The sequence below is a fragment of the Mauremys reevesii genome, linkage group 3, assembly GCF_016161935.1.
Source record: "Mauremys reevesii isolate NIE-2019 linkage group 3, ASM1616193v1, whole genome shotgun sequence".
Taxonomy (NCBI): Eukaryota; Metazoa; Chordata; order Testudines; family Geoemydidae; genus Mauremys; species Mauremys reevesii.
Window position 1 is genome coordinate 67728228 of NC_052625.1, and position 20499 is coordinate 67748726.

General features: G+C 39.3%; 1 protein-coding gene across 4 annotated transcripts in view; it reads right to left on the reverse strand.

Moving 5' to 3' along the window:
• CRIM1 (cysteine rich transmembrane BMP regulator 1) overlaps positions 1 to 20499 on the reverse strand; it is a 315765-nt gene that overhangs the window by 88053 nt on the left and 207213 nt on the right. For all 4 annotated transcript variants that reach the window (XM_039532907.1, XM_039532908.1, XM_039532909.1 and 1 more), the window contains one exon: positions 6676 to 6804. In XM_039532907.1, coding sequence (XP_039388841.1) covers positions 6676 to 6804 — 129 coding nt within the window. The remainder of the gene's footprint in view (positions 1 to 6675; positions 6805 to 20499) is intronic.

Below are 20499 nucleotides of genomic sequence, written 5' to 3' on the forward strand. Positions count from 1 at the left end.
ATACTATTACCACCTATTGTTCTTCCTCCTCCCCTTAGGGTATTTTTGTAATTATAGTAAGAAAAGAGATCAAGTTTCTCTGCTATGATTTGTTCATCATAATACAAACCCATCCTGTTAAATGTGCATGTTTTCATTATCCTCTAGGTGTTTAAATAAAGATAATCTTTTTATTTTATTTTACTAGGGACTGAATTTAGAGATTTACCAAACATTTACTGTCAGGATCACTCTTTTCCAGTTCTAAGAATTTATCTCATTACATTTTTTCCAGCATTCTGATATTTCCCCATTTTTCATGATCTTTCATAGTTAATTGTCAGAGGTTCAATACATTTGTTAGCCAATGACATTTATACTGAAGGATAAGAGTATCCAACTTCTGCCAGGACTCTCCTACTTTCAGCAAGCTAAAATACTTTCTTCTGCCTGTCCTCAAGCTGGTTAGTTGAATGTTGTACTTTTTGATACCACTATCCTAGTTTCATGAGACATGTTGATGTTTCATGACAGCAGCAGAAAACCTTCACCATCAGAAAGTGTTCAGACATTTCCCCATTTTTATACTAATTCAAAGAAATTTGCACTACATACAATATGCATATATGCCTTATATTTTATATTAAATTCAACAGAAAGGCTGCTACATTAAATACACTAGCATCTTGAATGTCATAGACGAGAGATGTTCACCAAAAAATGGTTAGAATTAATGGTAAGGATAGATTTTTTTTTTAAACCACAACCCCAAATATGTATATTTAGGGTAAGCAACAATTAAGGGAGTGAAATGACAAACATTTCAAAATTTTTAACCTGTAACACAATAAGATAATTTTTTTAGGGTTATACTCTCCCACTGTGTAGGGGACTCTGCATGGCTTTGTTCTTGGCTCTCTTCTTCTTCTCACTCTATACCCTTTTTTCCCCTCATATGTTCACAGTTTCAACTATCATGTCTACACTGATGACCCATAGATGTACTTCAGCTCCTGACTTGCCTTCAGCCAATCCTGCATCTCAATCTCCTTCGCTGACATCGCCTTCTGGATGTCTCCTAACTCATTTGTCAAGCTTCACACTGCCAAAACTGAACTCTAGGTCTTTCCACTCAGCTCCACGTGACCCCTTTTTTCTGTCACTGTCATCAACACAACCATCTTCCATATCCCTCAAGCTAAAAAACTGGGGGTTGTCTGACTCCTCTTTTTTTCGTTATCTCACAAATCCATGTATTCAAGTCCCTTCTGAAGATACTTCATCCCTGCCATGGTTCCTTTGGTATCATGCTATCTGACAATGTCATGCTTGAAGAATAATTTCTGTATAATTTATGTGCCATATTTAATTATGGGAGTAGCAGTCATAGCCCTTACATTACAAATTTCTGCCTTTTAAAAAAATACTCTAATGCCTCCATAATTTGTGGTGGGATTTAGACATTTGGCAGATGGAGAATCCTAGGGTCAAGGAGGTGCCTTTTGCTGGCAACATGAAAATCTATTCAAATTTGGTAGTTACACATGCTTGAAAAATCACCATTTCCCATCTATGTTTCAAACAACATAGTTTGCTTTTGATTCGATACCAAAAACTCTTGAGATTCCATTTGCACTGAACATGCATCATACTAGCACCTCATCTCAGGAGTCTACACAGAGATGAACTTCTGGACAGGACAGAGCTACTGCATTAGATCCTCTGCCTCTTGTGGCTGTGCCCATAAAATATGCTTAGGATTACGAGAACATGCATTGTGCTGAGACCCAGGAAACCCTGATTTCTACTCACTTCAGTGAATTGGTGATGATAATTCCATGCCTTTCACAACCTCTATCATTGAGCAAGGTCTCACAAGTTAGACAAGCCAGAAACAAAATCCAAATCTTACATGGCAGATCTAAGTCTCAGCCACTTAACATTAGCAAATAGTTGTTCTTAGCTATGCCATCTGTTAGATAGAGCTACTCCTGCATATGTAACCCAGCAATTCTGGGTCCATAGATGAACACTGCCTTCTCCTGCTGCCAATTCATGAAATTAGTCGTTTTATTCCAGGGGAAGTTGTCTCAATTGCAGTGCTAAAGACTCAGGATTCAAACCATGCTGTTTAGAGATCTGGGATTCTCAGGGGCCACGGATCTCGAATCCCAGGCCACAGTGCTCTTAGGAGCTCGTACATTCCGATCCACCACCCAGTGACTTGTAAACAGTCACCAGAAGTTGAAGCTCAGATTTGGCAGAATACTCTAGTGAAGGGATCTGGTGGGCAAAACTCCAAAGCTTCTCTTTAAACCAAGCAGAGGAACAGGAAGTCATGCCTGCAACTGGGTCTTTCCCTGCTTAGGACTGCCTCCTCTGTGCTACCTGACTCTGACCTCCTGGTATCCAGCCTGTCCACTGGCCTGTCTTAGACTGACCTCCTGACTTTGCCTGTCTCCTGACACCTGGTCTGCCCTGTCTCAGATTCTGGTCTCCTGGTATCCAGACTCAGCCGGCCTCCTGGCTCCCAGCTCCCACTATGACCACTAAGCCCGGTTATGCCAGGGATAGATTGTTATTGCTGCACATAATATTTTTGCCCTTAAAAAACACTGTTAAAATAATGTTATTGAGATAGCCAAATCATAGAATCAAAGAGTATCAGGGTTGAAGGAACCTCAGGAGGTCATCTAGTCCAACCTCCTGCTCCAAGCAGGACCAAGCCCCAACTAAATCATCCCAGCCAGGGCTTTGTCAAGCCTGACCTTAAAAACCTCTAAAGGAGGAGATTCCACCACCTCCCTTGGTGACCCATTCCAGTGCTTCACCATCCTCCTAGTGAAAAAGTTTTTCCTAATATCCAACCTAAACCTCCCCCACTGCAACTTGAGACCATTACTCCTTGTTCACATGCGTCCGACGAAGTGGGTATTCACCCATGAAAGCTTATGCTCCAATACATCTGTTAGTCTTAAAGGTGCCACAAGACTCTCTGTTGCTTTTTACAGATCCAGACTAACATGGCTACCCTTCTGATACTTCACTTCTTGTTCTGTCATCTGCTACCACTGAAAACAGTCTAGATCCATCCTAGAAGATAGGAAATGCTAGGTTTAAGGTTTAACCTATTTTTGCATCCTTGTACACATCTATATGATAGCCTTGCCTTTGCCATCAACTTGCTATGTGATGCTTGGCAAAAGCCACTTTAACCAAAACTTTTCATGAGTGGCTATTAAATATACGTTCTGGGTGCTCAACCTGAGGCCTAATTTGCAGAAGTGCTGAACATTCACATTTTTTCACACTTTTTTTCCTGTGTGTGTAGCTACACACATACCAATATACATTTTCTTATTATTTAACTTCTGCGGTGGAATGATTTTTTTTTCCTTTTACCCAGGGAAAATATAATAAAAACAGTACCACGGATATATCTACATAAATGCGTTGATTTTTGTCTGATCAAAAAAGCCCTGCCAGTAAATTATACACTAATACTTCTTATTTCAGAATACTAGACTTCACACTTTAGCCTTTAACTGCTCTTAAAACCACAGTATAATATAAATACTGCAGCACAGCTCTTCTTTGCTTTCATGAGATGGGAATTGAGCTTCATATCATTTGCAGGGAAAGCAGGTCTCAATTCTCAGCCTGCCACAATGCAATCTCCCAGAAGCATTCTGGCATTGACAGGATTGCATGACATACTTTAATATTCTGCATGCATCCCCAGGCTTCAAAACTGGCAACAGTTCCCCAATTCAGGACACAGATTTGATTTCACAAGGTAAAAAACGCTAGAGCATTTGGTTGACCTTTAGCCCTTTAGTAATATTTTCTTTATACTTCATTAGAGGTAAAATCTTATATTCTATGCACTACTGTGCAACAAGTAGTGGGGAGGACTCAGGCCATGTCTACACTAATCCATATGTTGGCAAAACTTTTGTTGCTCACAAGTGTGAAAAAACCACTGCCCTGAGAGACAGAGGTTTCGCCAGCATAAGCATCACGTGCACAGTGCTATGTCGGCAGGAGATACAGTGCTACCGCTGCTCAAGTAGGTAGTTTTATTATGTCGACGGGAGAGCTTTCTGCCCTGGGCACAGCGTGGCTATACGAGTGATCCTACAGTGGGACAGTTGTATCGGTATAGCCGTGCTACTGTAAGCCTACATGTGGACTTAAGGACCCCTATTCTTTCCCATGCACGTAGTATGGGGATGATAGCAGTCAAGAACGAGCAAGGGGAGAGAGTATCAGAGGAGTAGCCGTGTTAGTCTGGATCTGTAAAAGCAGCAAAGAGTCCTGTGGCACCTTATAGACTAACAGACGTTTTGGAGCATGAGCTTTCGTGGGTGAATGCCCACTTGGTCAGATGCATGCACTACAGTCTAGTCTATAAGGTGCCACAGGACTCTTTGCTGCTTTTTCAAGGGGAGAGAGGATCAGATCATGTGCTGACCTGTACTTCAAAATCTCAAAGAGGCATGGTCTGCTGTTTAGAAAGAGCTTTCAGACTAACCCATAACTGCTGCACTCAGCAAGCACTACGAAAGGTGCACATTTGCCCCTTTTTTGAATAAAAAGGTCTCCCTAGGGAGCATGGACTACTCGAGGAGTGTTTCTGCTTCCTCTCACTGCACCAGCCAATGCAAGATTTGGAAGAGGCAAATGATTTGTTCTGCTTTAAGAAGCAAAGGGAAAACCCTGTCCAGATTTCAAAAGGCAGGAAATAGACAGGCAATCCAGCCCTGCTGCTGTTGAAGTCAATGGGAGCTTTTCCTTATTGTTAATACAACTGGTTCTCAAAAAATATAAACAGTCAGAGCTACCACTATTATCGTTTACTTTACGTATTATTCCTTGTTAGAATCTCTTGCACTCTACCACCACCAGAGAAATAAACTCCTCTAAATAACCTCCATGGGCTTGGATCAGCCCATGGTTCTTTTGGCTTCTGCTGGCAAAAACACAGTCTACAAGCACACCTCCATCCTTGTTGTGGAAAATTCCAGGAGGAAGTTGCAGGACGCCCAAGAGCACAAGTCCCTCATAATCCTTGATCCGCTGGGGCACCTGAAATCATCCAGCTCAGCCTAGAAGGTGAGTGGAGTCAGTTAGAATGGAAAGAGGGGCAGGGGACCAGAGTGATGCATTAATTCAGAACATCTCTTTGACAGTCTCCACTGTCAGGACTCTAGTGAAGCTACCAATAGAGCTTAAAGAGGGGTGGGCAAACTCCAGCCAGGGCACAGGGGCCGCACCATGCAGCTCCTGGAAGCAGCCACATGGCCCCGCTCTGGTGCTCTAGCTGGGGCACAGGGGCCACTCCACATGGCTTCCAGAAGCCGCAGCATGGCCCCGCTCTGGCTCCTAAGTGCTCCAATGGCCCCCTCCAGTGCTCCAATGGGAGCTGCAGGGGCGGTGCCTGCGGATGGGGCAGGGTGCACAGCCACCTGGCTGTGCTTCCGCATAGGAGCCATAAAAAGGGACATGCCACTGCTTCTGGGAGCTGCTTGAGATAAGCGCCGCTCGGAGTGCACCTCTGAGCCTCTCCCCACCCTCTAACCCCCTGCCCCAGCCCTGACCCCCCTCCCGGTCTCCAAATCCCTCAATCCTAGTACGAAACACCCTCCTGCACCCCAAACCTCTCATCCCCAGCTCTACCTCAGAGCCTGCACCCCCAGCCAGAACCTGCACCCCTGCCCCAGCCCTGATCCTCCTCCTGCACTCCGAACCCATCAGTCCCAGCGCAGAGCACCCTCCTACTACTCATCCCCAGCCCCATCCCAGAGCTCGGCCCCCCAACCAGAGACCTCACCCACTCCCACACCCCAACCCCCATTTTGTGAGCATAAATGGCCTGCCATACAATTTCTATTCCCCGATGTGGTCCTCAGGCCAAAAAGTTTGCTGCCCCCGGCTTAAAGCCTCTCTCCTTGGCTGAACTCTTAAGGTAGACTGACAGCTATACTGCAAACTCTCTCTCTTTGTGCATGCAGAGATTTCAAATCGTACATCCCATGCAGAGTGATTCAAATTTTATTTTTCAATTGTATACTACGAACTCTCAATGAAATGTGTACCGAGAATCAAGTTCTGCTGTTTCCCTATGACAATGCTAACATGACTGATATAAGGGCAGTGCTCCCAAGACACAAAGTTATATCTTACTTGTAAAAGTCACATGCCAGATGAGAATCTGTGATATAAATATGAAGTGCAAGGCATCCAAATATTAAACCCAAGAAAATACAAACACTGCATTTTTAATGATTTTGTTCAAAGAGCAAAAAATTATAAAGTTCACACACCTGAACAAACACTTATTTCTATCAAAGCTAAACCATTTTTTTTAAAGTAGAGAAAAAAAGAAATATCAAAGTTCTAAGAAAATTCCCAAGGGGACATTTTCAAAGAGAAGTCCAAAACCTTACCTACCTTTTTTCCTTAGCTGTTAAGTCCATGTAATACTGAATGTTTCTGTCTCCAAACAAATGCTTCAATTGTATTTTTACAAAAAAAAATAAATTATCAAAGAAAATAATCAATCCTAAAACAGTGAATTATAGTAATGTACTTGTGTACTGATTTCCATTTCAAAATTTCCAAGATTTTACTCAACATTAAAATAAAAAACATCTTGATAAAAAAGGTATGAACCACAATGATTTCTGTACTCACTAGTTTTGCACTGACAAATGCGGCAACCATTTTGGTCCAGTCTGAAACTGTACATACAGTCTCTCTCAGTCAATGTGCAGTTCTCCAAAATCTCACATGTGGGTGGACCTATTGTGATGTATGTTGGTTCTAATAAATAAGAAAAAAATAAATACAAGTAAGTATAATTGGTTAGAAATAACCACTCCCTTCTTGCAATATTAAAATAAAGTTTTACCATATCAGGCAAAAACTTTTTTAAGATTAAGCTACAGCTGAGAGTACATATCAACAATTTAAGGCAAATATATTACAGGAATGTTGCAATTAGCATAAAAACAAGCTTTGTAAACCCAGGAAATTCAGAATTTTGGTTTCTTTTAAATTTAATATCAACATGTTAAAGGTATGGAAATGTACAGTTAGGGAACATAAAGAACCTTCTCTCTGCTCTATGGCAAACCACATAGAAACCCAATAATTATGATTAAGGCACTTTTTACTGTTCCTAGTGCCAGCTCACACTAAACTCTTCATAACTGAAAGTTAAAATCAATAACAATAAATGACATTGCTATTTTTTTCAAATACAACCAATGCACAAAATTTCAGTGAATTTAAAACTATGTAGGGACACTGCATTGCTAAGATAATACCGGGGTGGGGAGGGAAGGAGGCGGAAGATATCTGATTCAAATTAATGGATCAACAGTACTTTGAATTTTCTGAGAATTTACTTCTGTAATCAGAGGATAAAATGCTGTGTTTTGGGGGAAGATATGCTGCATTTTTTATACAGAACAAAGACGCTGAAAATCCCTGTCTGAAGTGCAAAATAACTACAGTAATAATGGGGTTGCAAGCAGCTACTCCAGAACTTTTTTCCATCTTTTAGCAATACTTAGTATTTAGATTGCATTTTAAAACATTGAATAGTTTTCAGAACAGCCCAGATAGTAGTAAAGTATTTTTATCCCACCTTTAAATGAGAGAAACTGATTATATATATAAACCACCAATTAAACCAGTCTTGATCATGTAAACCCTTATTTCACGCAGCAGTGCCAATGAAATCGCAGGCAGAAGTTTGCCATCTTTTACTCTCCCTCCAGCATCCATTAGAAGGTTGCATCAAAACCACTTAGCAACTTTAACTACAGAATTAGATCTCTAGCCTGAAAAGACTTATGAACATGTTTAACTTTTTGCACCATGAGTAGCCCAGTGAATTCAAGGGAACTTCTCACAGTGCATAAGATCAGCCATGAGAGTCACTCTTTGCAGGAATGGGGTCTTGAAGCTGCAGTGCAGTTTATCTCAGCAGATGAAACAACATATAAAAATCAAAGCAAGTTGAAATTAAAACAAAGTGAAAGTGGAAAGGAAAACACAGAAATATCACCTGTGTCTTAAAAACAAATAGCTCATAAAACAACTAGTGTTCTGGCTCATTCGGTTTAAAATATGTAGAACAGAAGTATTTACTTCTATCCTCCCATTCTGCTTTCCAGAACTGATCCTCCCAGCTTGGGAAGACAGACTTGTGCTCACAGGGCTCAAGCTAGTGCACGAAAAACAACTGTAAGGATGTTTAAAAGCAGCAAAGAATCCTGTGGCACCTTATAGACTAACAGACATGACTCTCCTCATACAGCAGCTCTCCCATGCCCCTAATAATTTTTGTTGCCTTTTTCTGAACCTTTTCCAATTCCAATACATCTTTTTTGAGATGAAGGCAACAGCATCTGCACACAGTATTCAAGATGTGTGTACCCCCCACATTTCTAGAGAGGCAATATTATACTTTCTGTCTTATTAGCTATCTCTTTCTTAATAATTCCCAACATTCTTTTAGCTTTTTTTGACTGCCGCTGCACATTGAGTGGATGTTTTCAGAGAACTATTCACTATGACGCCAAGGTCTCTCTCTTAGTGGTAACAGCTAATTTAGATCCTATCATTTTATATGTATAGTTGGGATTATGGTGTTCCAATGTGCATTAATTTGCATTTATCAACACTGAATTTCATCTGCCATTTTGTTGCTCAGTCACCCAGTTTTGTGGGATCCTTTTGTAGTTCTTCATAGTCTGCTTTGGACTTAACTATATTGAGTAGTTTTGTATCATCGGCAAATTTTGCCGCCTCACTGTTTATCCCTTTTCCAGATCATTTGTGAACATGTTGAATACAGATCCCTGGGTGACACCACTATTTACCTCTCTCCATTCTGAAAACTGACCATTTATTCCTAGCCTTTTTTTCCTATCTTTTAACCAGTTACCAACCCATGAGAGGACCTTTCCTCTTATCCCATAACAGTTTACTTTGCTTAAGAGCCTTTGGTGAGGGATCTTGTCAAAATATTTCTGAAAATCTACACTATATCCACTGGATTCCCCTTGTCCACATACTTGTTGACCCCCCTCAAAGAATTCTAATAGATGGGAAATCATGCCTTACTATTTACAAAAAACATGTTGACTCTTCCACAACAAAATATGTTCATCTATGTGTCTGACAATTCTGTTCTTTACTATAGTTTCAACCAATTTGCCCGGTACTGAAGTCAGGCTTACCAGCCTATAATTGTTGGGAGCACCTCTGGAGCCCTTTTAAAAAATTGGCATCACATTAGCTATCCTCCAGTCATTTGGTACAGAAGCCGATTTAAATGATGGGTTACAAATCACAGTTAGTAGTTCTGCAATTTCACATCCGAGTTCCTTCAGAACTCTTGGGTAGTCCTGGTGACTTACTACTGTTAAATTTATCAATTTGTTCCAAAACCACCTCTAATGACACCTCAATCTGGAACAGTTCCTCAGATATTTCACCTAAAAAGAATCTCCCTCACTTCCTCAGCCATGAAGAGCGATGCAAAGAATTCATTTAGTTTCTCCGCGATGGCCTTATAGTCCTTGAGTGGTCCTTCAGCATTTCAATTAACCAGTGGTCCCACTGGTTGTTTAGCAGGCTTCCTGCTTCTGATGTACTTAAAAGAATTTTGCTATTACTTTTTGAGATTTTAAGCTTCAAATTCTTGAAGTTCTTCAAATTCTTTTTTGGCCTTCCGAATTATATTTTTATACTTCATTTGCCAGAGTTTATGCTCCTTTCTATTTTATTCACTAGGATTTAACTTCCACTTTTTAAAGGATGCCTTTTTGCCTCTCACTGCTTATTTTACTTTGATGTTTAGCCATGGTAGCACTTTTTTGGTTCTCTTACTATGTTTTTTAATTTGGGGTCTTTTAAGTTGAGACTATTACGGTGTCTTTAAAAAGTTTCCTTGCAGCTTGCAGGGATTTCACATTTGCCACTGTACCTTTTAATTTCTGTTTAATTAACTTCCTTATTTTTGTGTAGTTCCCTTTCTGAAAGTAAATATGACCGTGTTGGGCTGCGGTGGTGTTTTCCGCACCATAGGGATGTTAAATTTAATTATACAATGGTCACTGTTAGCAAGCAGTCCAGCTATATTCACGTCTTGGACCGGATACCGTGCGCCACTTAGGACAAAATCAAGAATTGCTTCTCCTCTTGTGGGTTCCAGGACTAGCTGCTCCAAGCATCAGTCATTTAAGGCGTCAAGAAACTCTGTCTGCATCCCACCCTGAGGTGACATGTACCCAGTCAATATGTAGATAGTTGAAATCCCCCATTATTATTGAGCTTTTTATTTTTATAGCCTCTCTAATCTCCCTGAGCATTTCAGTCACTATAATCATCCTGGTCAGATGGTTGGTAGTATATCCCTACTGCTATATTCTTATCATCAGAACATGGAATTACTATCCATAGAGATTCTATGGTACAGTTTGATTCATTTAAGATTTTTACTTCATTTGATTCTACACTTTCTTTCACATATAGTGCCACTCCCCAACCAACACAACTTGTTCTGTCCTTCTAATACATTTTGTATCCTGGTATTACTTGTCCCATTGATTATCCTCATTTCACCAAGTTTTTGTGATGCTTATTATACCAATATCCTCATTTAAAATGAGGCACTCTAATTCACCCATCTTATTATTTAGACTTCTAGGATTTGTATGTAACTACTTAAACTTGTCACTTTTTAGCTGTCTGACATGACATGATGTAATTGAATGGGACTCTTTCATTTGACTATTTCTCTTCAGATCCTACCCATATGTTATCATCTTCCATCCTCTCCTCCTTACTAGGACATAGAGAATCCCTGTTAATAGATCCTCCCCTAAGGGATGTCTCTCTCCAAAACATGTGCTCCTCCACACCTGTTGGCTTTCCCCCAGCCCTTAGTTAAAAACTGCTCTACGACCTTTCTAATTTTAAGTGCCAGAATCCAGTTCCATTTTGATTTAGGTGGAGCCCATCCTTCTTGTATAGGCTCCCTCTTGCCCAAAAGTTTCCCCAGTTGTTAATAAATCTAAACCCCATTCTCCCTATCATCTCACGCATTGAGACCCTGCAGTTCTGCTTGTTTAACTGGCCCTGCACGTGGAACTGGAAGCATTTCAGATGATGCGATCATGTTCTTATGTTCACCTATAATGACAGTTGTCCTTGTAACTTCTATCTTTGAATCCATGCAAAAAACTCTGAAGAGTCAGTGACACTTGTAAATCCAATAGCAAAACTAACTAAGGTTAATGTAATTTATCAACTTTACTAACACCCCTAGCAAAGCTTGTGAATTCTATGAAACTAATAGCTACAGTTCATAAAAATTATAAGCATGAATGCTGAAACTGCCAGAACTTGCAATTTTTGTGAAACCAGTAACTATCATCTTAGAAATTTTCAAGCTTTGCTGGCACATCTTGTAAATTCAGTGAGAAAAATAGCTAGCATTCACTGAAATTACTCAAGTATTTTCATTATTATTATTGTATTAGCTCTAGAGCACTAATTGAGAATGGGGTATCACTGAGCTAGGGCTGTGCAAACACACAGTAAGGGAAATTCCTTGACCCAAACAGTTCATAATCTAAATTGACCAGGTAGACAAGACTGAAGGAGGAAACCAAAGCAGAGAGTCATGGAGTGACTTGTTTAAGGCTACACGCAGCAGGTCAGCAACAGGGTCAGGAACTGAACTCCACTCTCCTCATCATTCCCTGTCTAATGTCCTATTTTCTAGGCCACAGACTTCTATTCACCATGCTTATACTAGTTGGAAGTTTTGAGAAGGATTCTGAGGGAGGTACAATCTGTATAAAGTGCCTGAAACAGATGGTCTGCTGTAGAATTCATGCAAGATAACAATCTCATTGGCACCTTAACAGCAGGATTGTCTGGCTATGTGGACTCTCTCCTCAGGCCCTATGCTACCAGCACCCCCAGCTATCTTCGAGACACCACTGACTTCCTGAGGAAACTACAATCCATCTGTGATCTTCCAGAAAACACCATTCTGGCCACTATGGATGTGGAAGCCCTCTACACCAACATTCCACACAAAGATGGACTACAAGCCATCAGGAACAGTATCCCCGATAATATCACGGCTAACCTGGTGGCTGAACTTTGTGACTTTGTCCTCACCCACAACTATTTCACATTTGGGGACAATATATATCTTCAAGTCAGTGGCACTGCTATGGGTACCCACATGGCCCCTCAGTATGTCAACATCTTTATGGCTGACTTAGAACAACGCTTCCTTAGCTCTCGTTCCCTAACGCCCCTACTCTACTTGCGCTACATTGATGACATCTTCATCATCTGGACTCATGGAAAAGAAGCCCTCGAGGAATTCAACCGTGATTTTAACAATTTCCATTCCACCATCAACCTCAGCCTAGACCAATCCACACAAGCGGTCTATTTCCTAGACACTACTGTGCTAATAAACGATGGTCACATAAACACCACCCTATACCGGAAACCCACTGACCGCTATACTTATTTACATGCCTCCAGCTTCCATCCCGGACACACCACATGATCCATTGTCTACAGCCAAGCTCTAAGATACAACCGTATTTGCTCCAATCCCTCAGACAGAGATAAACACCTACAAGATCTCTATCAAGCATTCTTAAAACTACAATACCCACCTGCTGAAGTGAAAAAACAGATTGACAGAGCCAGAAGAGTACCCAGAAGCCACCTACTACAGGACAGGCCTAAAAAAGAAAATAACAGAACGCCACTAGCCATCACCTACAGCCCCCAACTAAAACCTCTCCAGCGCATCAAAGATTTACAACCTATCCTTAAAGATGATCCCTCACTCTCACAGATCTTGGGAGACAGGCCAGTCCTCGCTTACAGACAGCCTCCCAACCTGAAGCAAATACTCACCAGCAACCGCACACCATACAACATAAACACTAACCCAGGAACCTATCCTTGCAACAAAGCCCGATGCCAGCTCTGTCCACATATCTATTCAAGTGACACCATCATAGGACCTAATCACATCAGACACGCCATCAGGGGCTCGTACACCTGCACATCTACCAACGTGATATATGCCATCATGTGCCAGCAATGCCCCTCTGCCATGTACATTGGCCAAACCGGACAGTCTCTACGCAAAAGAATAAATGGACACAAATCTGACATCAGGAATCATAACATTCAAAAACCAGTGGGAGAACACTTCAACTTCTCTAACCACTCAGTGACAGACTTGAAGGTGGCAATTTTGCAACAAAAAAAACTTCAAAAACAGACTCCAAAGAGAAACTGCTGAACTCGAATTAATATGCAAATTAGATACAATTAACACTGGCCTAAACAGAGACTGGGAATGGTTGGGTCATTACACTAATTGAATCTATTTCCCTATGTTAAGTTCTCCTCACACCTTCTATGGGCCATCTTAATTATCACTTCAAAAAAATTTTTTCCTCCTGCTGATGATAGCTCATCTCAATTGCTTAGACTTTTCCTGTTATGCATACTTCCACCTTTTCATGTTCTCTGTGTGTATAAATATCTCCTGTCTGTGTGTTCCATTCTATGCATCCGAAGAAGTGAGCTGTAGCTCACGAAAGCTCATGCTAAAATAAATTTGTTAGTCTTTAAGGTGCCACAAGTACTCCTGTTCTTTTAATCTCAGCTAGGTGTATGAAAAAACCTGTAAGCTTAGCTGGTGATATCTCAGAAGCTACAATCTCTGTCAAGTGACTGAAGGATATTGTAAACTCATTTGTTGATCTCATGCAAGAGTTAAGATTGACTGAAGGATCTTAATTTATGAATTTTCCATCTTTTAAGGGTATTATTTATAAATACAGTAATCTAATAATGTTATTTAAATTAATGAGTATTCATTTAAAGACTTAACGTTGTTCATCCTTTTTGTTCTTGTCCAATATTTTATTTTGTGCCAAAAGAATGTTGTTTATGCTTTGTGCTGGGTTCATCTCCTGCCTTTGTATAAACTAACAGCACAACAAAAGCAAATAAATGAAGCTGCTACACTGTGTAATGGTCCTGCAGAGAGAGCTGTCTGAGAACATTTCTACTATGGTGTAGAATACTGTACTGGGTTAGGAGTAGATCAGAAGTGTTACAGGGCCACACAGTGGTAACCCGTTTTAGGGAATATTGGAAATTATAGGAAGAGCGGCTGACAAGAGGGTAATGCTATTTAAATAGAACATCACATTTACACAGAACTTTGTCCTAACTTGAATGGTGCAGGATAAATTTAGTTGCCACACACATTACTATTCTCAATTTGATCCTCTACACATACCATTTAGTTTTGTATTTATTTTTCTTATGAGGGAAATGCTCATTTATGTAATAGAAAACAAATCTTATTAAAGGGAATGTGTTGTGCTAGAAGAACATCTATTGTTTCAGACTTTTATAAATGCCACAACTAATCAATACGACTGAAAGTAGGAATTCACTGAAAATTGTCATCATGTGAACTTTTGTATTACCTGTACCATCAGGACATAAAAGAATGGACTGTGGACAGGGGAGGATTTCATGCCATCCTTCTTTTGAATTTATCCCTAAAACACTTAAATTTCACCTACATATTAAGTAAAATCTATAAAAAATCAATTGCTATTTTGTAGCCCTTGAAAGCTACAATAGGTTTGATTTCTGATTCTGTTGTAAACTGGTACATACTTTTGAAAAATTACCACGGCTACTCTGAAATGTTCAGCAGCATGTTATTTCTTACACATGAGACAACAAAACCACTGCTACACTAGTTAAAACAACTTCTGCTAATCCTTCATTTGTTGTGTTTTATTATTCTATTATCTCCCACTTTTGTGCCTGTCCTAAGCATCCCAAATATTTCCAGACAAGCTTATAAATCTGTTTTTTCCCCCTCCTGTCCATAAAGGTAAGCCCTGAGATACAGTAATTTTATATGCATGCCTGATTCTCAATGAGCTGCAAACAGAGGACAAAAGAAATAATTTCACTCCCCACTCCCCCCACAAAAATGCAGCTAGAAAAAAGTATCAGCTCTTTTCACTTCACTAGACAAGACTCAACAAATAAAGCCAGCTTTGCTGCTGCCAGTCTTCTGGCTATTTGAATAGGCAAACAGTAGTTAAGCTTGAAAAAGCACATAAGGTCATGTGATCTGGGTTAGCCTTTCACTGGTGCACTTGGTAGAAACTGCAGGAGAAAGATCGAGTGCACAGATGAACAATGGGTGGGAAAACTGTGTAGTCTGTTTGTATATTTTAGAAGTGGAACTAAATGGTAGATAGAAGCAATGAAAAAGGGGGGACAGAAAGGAAAAAGAGGGAGTGGCTAGGGTGAAAAGGATTCCTCATAATATAGGTTTCACTGCCACGAAATGCTCTAGTTAAGGTTACATCCACTATAACCTCTTGTTTTCACATCCTCATAACTGTCTGAAAAAATTCTCCTCTGAGGCTAAAACTTTCTATGCTTCATCTCAGCAGCTTTCCTTTTTTGAATTTGAGAAAAATCTGTTAATCCATTTTTGATTTATGGGAGATTGACATTCATACATTCTTCACTTTAAAAGAAACAGGTCACTTTTTGTACAATAACTGAAAGAGAGTTTAGGAAAAAAGCTCCAAACCAGGCATCTGGCTACCCTTTCATGAAGATTTTTTTGTTTTGTTAGAGTAAATTTGCAAAAAATAAAAATAAAATACAAAAATTGGAAAAAAAACACTGAGTGTTCTCAAAGTAGGTATGTCCTAAGATTTATGCAGCACCTAATTAAGTCCTCCTCCATCTCCCACTCCATGTGAAATCACTACAGAGTCTCCCTGCTCATCAAAATAGCAACTCAGTAAGGACAGTGGCTGCCTCTCAGGCTGAAGGATGCTATAAATATTTTCTTGAAACACATAGCAAAATTTACAACAGAAGATAAGAGCGGGCACAAGAAAATCAAGAGTTTCCAATTCTAATTTTTAAGTCAGTTTGCAAGTTTTTCTGCAAGTTCTACACAGTCTAAGGCATTGTCTACAATGGAGATTTCAGCCATGGATGGTCAACAACCAAGGTAAAGGCACCAGTGTAAAACCCTATTGTACACAGTCAAACTCTCTAAGCCATGATCTGCGCTGATCCAGCTCACCTCAGGGTGGGACGCAACGGTGCAAATCATGTCTTATATCATCTTTTCCATTCTATGGGCTTGGCTACACTAGGGTTTTACAGCAATGTCGCCACACCAATAGCTGACAACAAATAGCCGTAACAAGGGCAAACCACCACTGCAGAAAAAACCCCCTACATTTTCATTTTTTCCCCCTAGGGAAAGATACTTTCATAAAATACCAAAGTGCTGCTGCCCTGCCCAGAAAACTGTCTTTTATCAAACAGCAGCAGCAAACCTGAGAAATTAATCTATTTACCTAAGTAAGATATGAGCCTCATAGCCTAGATTGGCCAATTACATGATCACATTATCAAAGAAGCAGATTTTCCCCACTTAAATAAAACCAAGGAAATTAAATGCAAAAAATATATAAACAGAGTGACTTTTTTCTATCCAGGTATAATTGTGTACCCTGCTGAATCATGAGGTCTGGGAAACAAATACAGCAGAAGGACAGAGTGGGTTCAGATGAAAATGAAAGACCACTTTCAGCAACATTTGAGTGAGACTGAAACACTCACTTCTCATTATGAAAACAAAATGAAAAGGAGATGAGTTTTTAAGGCCTAGGCGTTTACACACACACAGTGTAGGGGCAGCACAGAAACTAAGTGAGGGTAACAAAGAACAGCCAAAGCCTATTGATGATTGTTCACCCTCTGTAAAAGCACATTATAGGGATGGAAATTAATAGAACTAACAGACATGTTGTTCAAAACAAACAATTCACTAAATGTCTCTCTATACTTCCACTACTCTGGCCCACAGTTTATGCAGTTCTTCAGTTAATCTTACTTATAAAGCATAGAAGACATCATCAAAGGCTGATAAAATGCAAAGCCATACTCTTTCTCCCTCGAGTGCTCTTAACTGTTCATAACTGTAACTTAGACTGGTAAACGAATCCACACCAAAAGAAGAGGGAGCCAATGTAATCATATGCATTATTGCAATGCTGCATATACTGCCAGATTGAGGATGCACCAAAAGTTCATTAGATACAATTTAGGGAAGTTTCAAGAAAGAGAAGCAAAAACTTGTCTACTCAGGGAAGTGAAATCCATGGCAAATGACTGCAATTTCTGATCATTTATATTTTGCTGCTGATTGATTGCTTCCCTCACCCAACACATACAGCAGTCTTCCTTGCCCACCACTATAAATCTCTTGGTGGTTTATTGTTTCTCCTAGCTGCTCTGGTAGTTTGAGGCAAGGGAATGAAAAATCTTGTCAAAGTTAGTGTCCCACAGATCTACAACTGACAGCGCACCTCTTTTGGCTTTCAGCATAAACTACTATACAGTTTCCTAACAAATGATGTAATTCAACAGACATATTTCTTATGCAGTTACTTTAGAACTGTAAGCAATTGAAAAATTATAAACAGACGTTCCATGTGAGCAGATATCCTTAAGGAAACGAAAGTAGTTAACTACTACTGAAGGACAGCTCACGTGCACACTTTCACCTGCTATTAGCAAGGAGGCTGCAACACTCTTCCAACTCAGCTTGAAAATCTCAAGGGCTTTGAGCATGTTGAATCAAGCTAAGCAACTACTCCCATCTAGTGGCTCCCCTTCTTTCTCCAATAAGGTGGCACACTGAAACCCGAGATTCGATTCAAATGATGGCTTCCAACCGATACATTTTTTTAAAAAAATAAACAGAAGTCAAAAATGGTGCAAAATTCAAAACAGATGTTATGGATCTGCTCAAAGCAGCAACCAGTTTTACACCATACACCAGAAAGGAGCATCTAGCCCAAGATTTCTTTATTTAAAAAAATATATATATACTGAAGAAACCCTCAGGACTTGCTAATTTCATATCACAGGCCTTATCTTGCTACTTCCATTTACAGATATTCCCATATTAAGTAAATCTGTAAATTATACCCTTAGGGTGTGTCAATATGGCGATTTAGCACCTGGTAAACTGGGGTGTAAATCTACAGCACACCTGCCTGCATACCCTCTTTTAAGGTTTGTAACTTGAGTTTGTTGTTTTCAAGATCTGAAATAAATATTACTACAACTGAAATGTTGCATCAGGTACTGTGAATATGGAATATTGCCTGTGTTAGTGTAATGCAAAGTAATTAGGAGTAAGTAAGTTATGACTAACTCGCAAACTCAGATTTTATCAGTACAATATACCAATATTTTGTAAAGATATTATTTAACAGTGAGGCATTATAAGATTTTTCATAAAGGAAAGGCTGCCATTTTTTTACCAAAATAGTAGTCGCACTTATCTTTTTATTTTGCAAGTCTGCCACAGTATGGAACTAGAAAGGCAATTTTACACCGATTCCCTTGATGAGTTTATCACTATCTTTATTTCTGTTTCCAGTATTTTTAACAATGGTTGACAGTTTACAAACAAACTTTAGTCTGTACTATGAGAAGCAATTTCAATAGGTTGAAGATCAATGGAAGATATTACTGCACTCAGTAATGCATATATAAAATAAAATATGCCCTTGAAGTTAACATGATTACAGTGATAAAGAATTATGTGGAGAACAATTCTATACTGATGAGGAATCCAGATACATGTCCTTGGGATTCCTTGAGAAAGTGTTAACCATGTACAGAGATATAATTCCATAGAAAGATCTATGCTTCGTCTCGGGCCCCTAAAACTTGTAAGTAATGAAATGTAAAATAAATTCTATTTTTGAGGGCAGAAAGTATCTATTAAGGAATGGAGAAGTAGAATTAAATACTTTAACGTAGCTATGAAGAGAGTTCTCTAGCTTGAGTTAGACAGAATGTCCCTGTGTTTGGTAAAGCAAAATAACTCTTCCTTCTGCACCTTTCTAATGTGATCTATGTCTCTAGTCTAGAAGGCCTAATGAATTTTACTTTTTAAGAAAACCAGCACTGAAGAGACCTACAGAGATGAAAACTCAATCTATTAGTATTTATTACCAAGGTTATTGCAATATACTTCATACACATAAGTGAATAGTAGACTAAAATACAAATTTGTTATGTAGCACTTAATCTGACAAATAGCCCAGATTTGCCCCAAAGGGTGTGCTGCTTAAAAATCTTGCATTAGCTTCTACATACTTGTTTGAATGTTGTCTGCCGTCCAAAAACTTTAAATGCTGCCTCCTAAGCAGCAGTGTGTGTGTTTACTTAAGCTTCCTGGAAAAACATTCATATAATTCCAAGAGTGACTAAATGTTTTCCATCCTCATAGTTAGCATTCCAGACTCCCCCAACCCTCCGAGTTCATTACATGGAAAATACCAGCCCCAAATTCGAAGCAACAGAATTTCCTTCAATGGTGCCAACATGCCTAATACAGAATTAGCAAGCTTTACAGTTAATGATAATTTTTCATCATTTAACTATCTCCTTTAATTCAACTTCAAGTAACTGTTTATAAGTTTTTACAAGGTATTAAAAACAAGTGGTTATGGGGGATTATTTTTGGTTGTTACTGCATGAACAAAGATAAATAGAGTAGAACTAAGAAAATATGTACACTAAATATTACAAAGCATGCTCTAATTGGAGTTGGAAGAAATCATTTATTTCAGATTTGATGCCAAATTTTAAATTACTTAACATAATTTGGTATCTAAATAACTACTTGTATTCATTTATCCAAAGAACATTATTTTGATTGTTACTACCTGAAAAAAAAGCTATCCCCTGCTTCTGTGCTATTGAAAACAAAGAGCTTCCTTCAGACCAACATGTCATAATCAAAGTACTTCGTTCCTGAGCTGCTACACCAATACTCATGCAGCTCCCTGTTCAAATTTAGCTTAATACAACTAGGAATTTGTTTCCACAATTTTTTGACTGGAGTGATACTGACAAATATTGATCTTTATCAACTGAAATCAAATCCGATTAAGCCTATTTGTAATGGCCAATTCAATAGACATGGGATATTCTGACAAGGCAGATCACACTATCATCATTACTGGAAGGTGTTAAGGCAAAAGACTAGAGAGTAATTTAGTAGGTATTTGGTAGAAACCTATGAATATATTATGTTCTAGAGGAATGAAATATCATTGAAAAGGCTCTTTACCAACCAAATCTCTCTCTACTGCAGTGTCATAGATCATTCTTCCGGATACCTTGATAATACATGCATTCAGAACTCTCCCCCACAATGCATCCTGAATCTCAGAGTTAAAGAAAGGTTACACCTTATTAGTACAATCTTCCTGACTCTTCTTGAAATTGGACAAAGGTTTCATTGGCACTGGGTACCTTATACTCTTGGGTGTATGGTTCAAATATTCTCCTGGATGA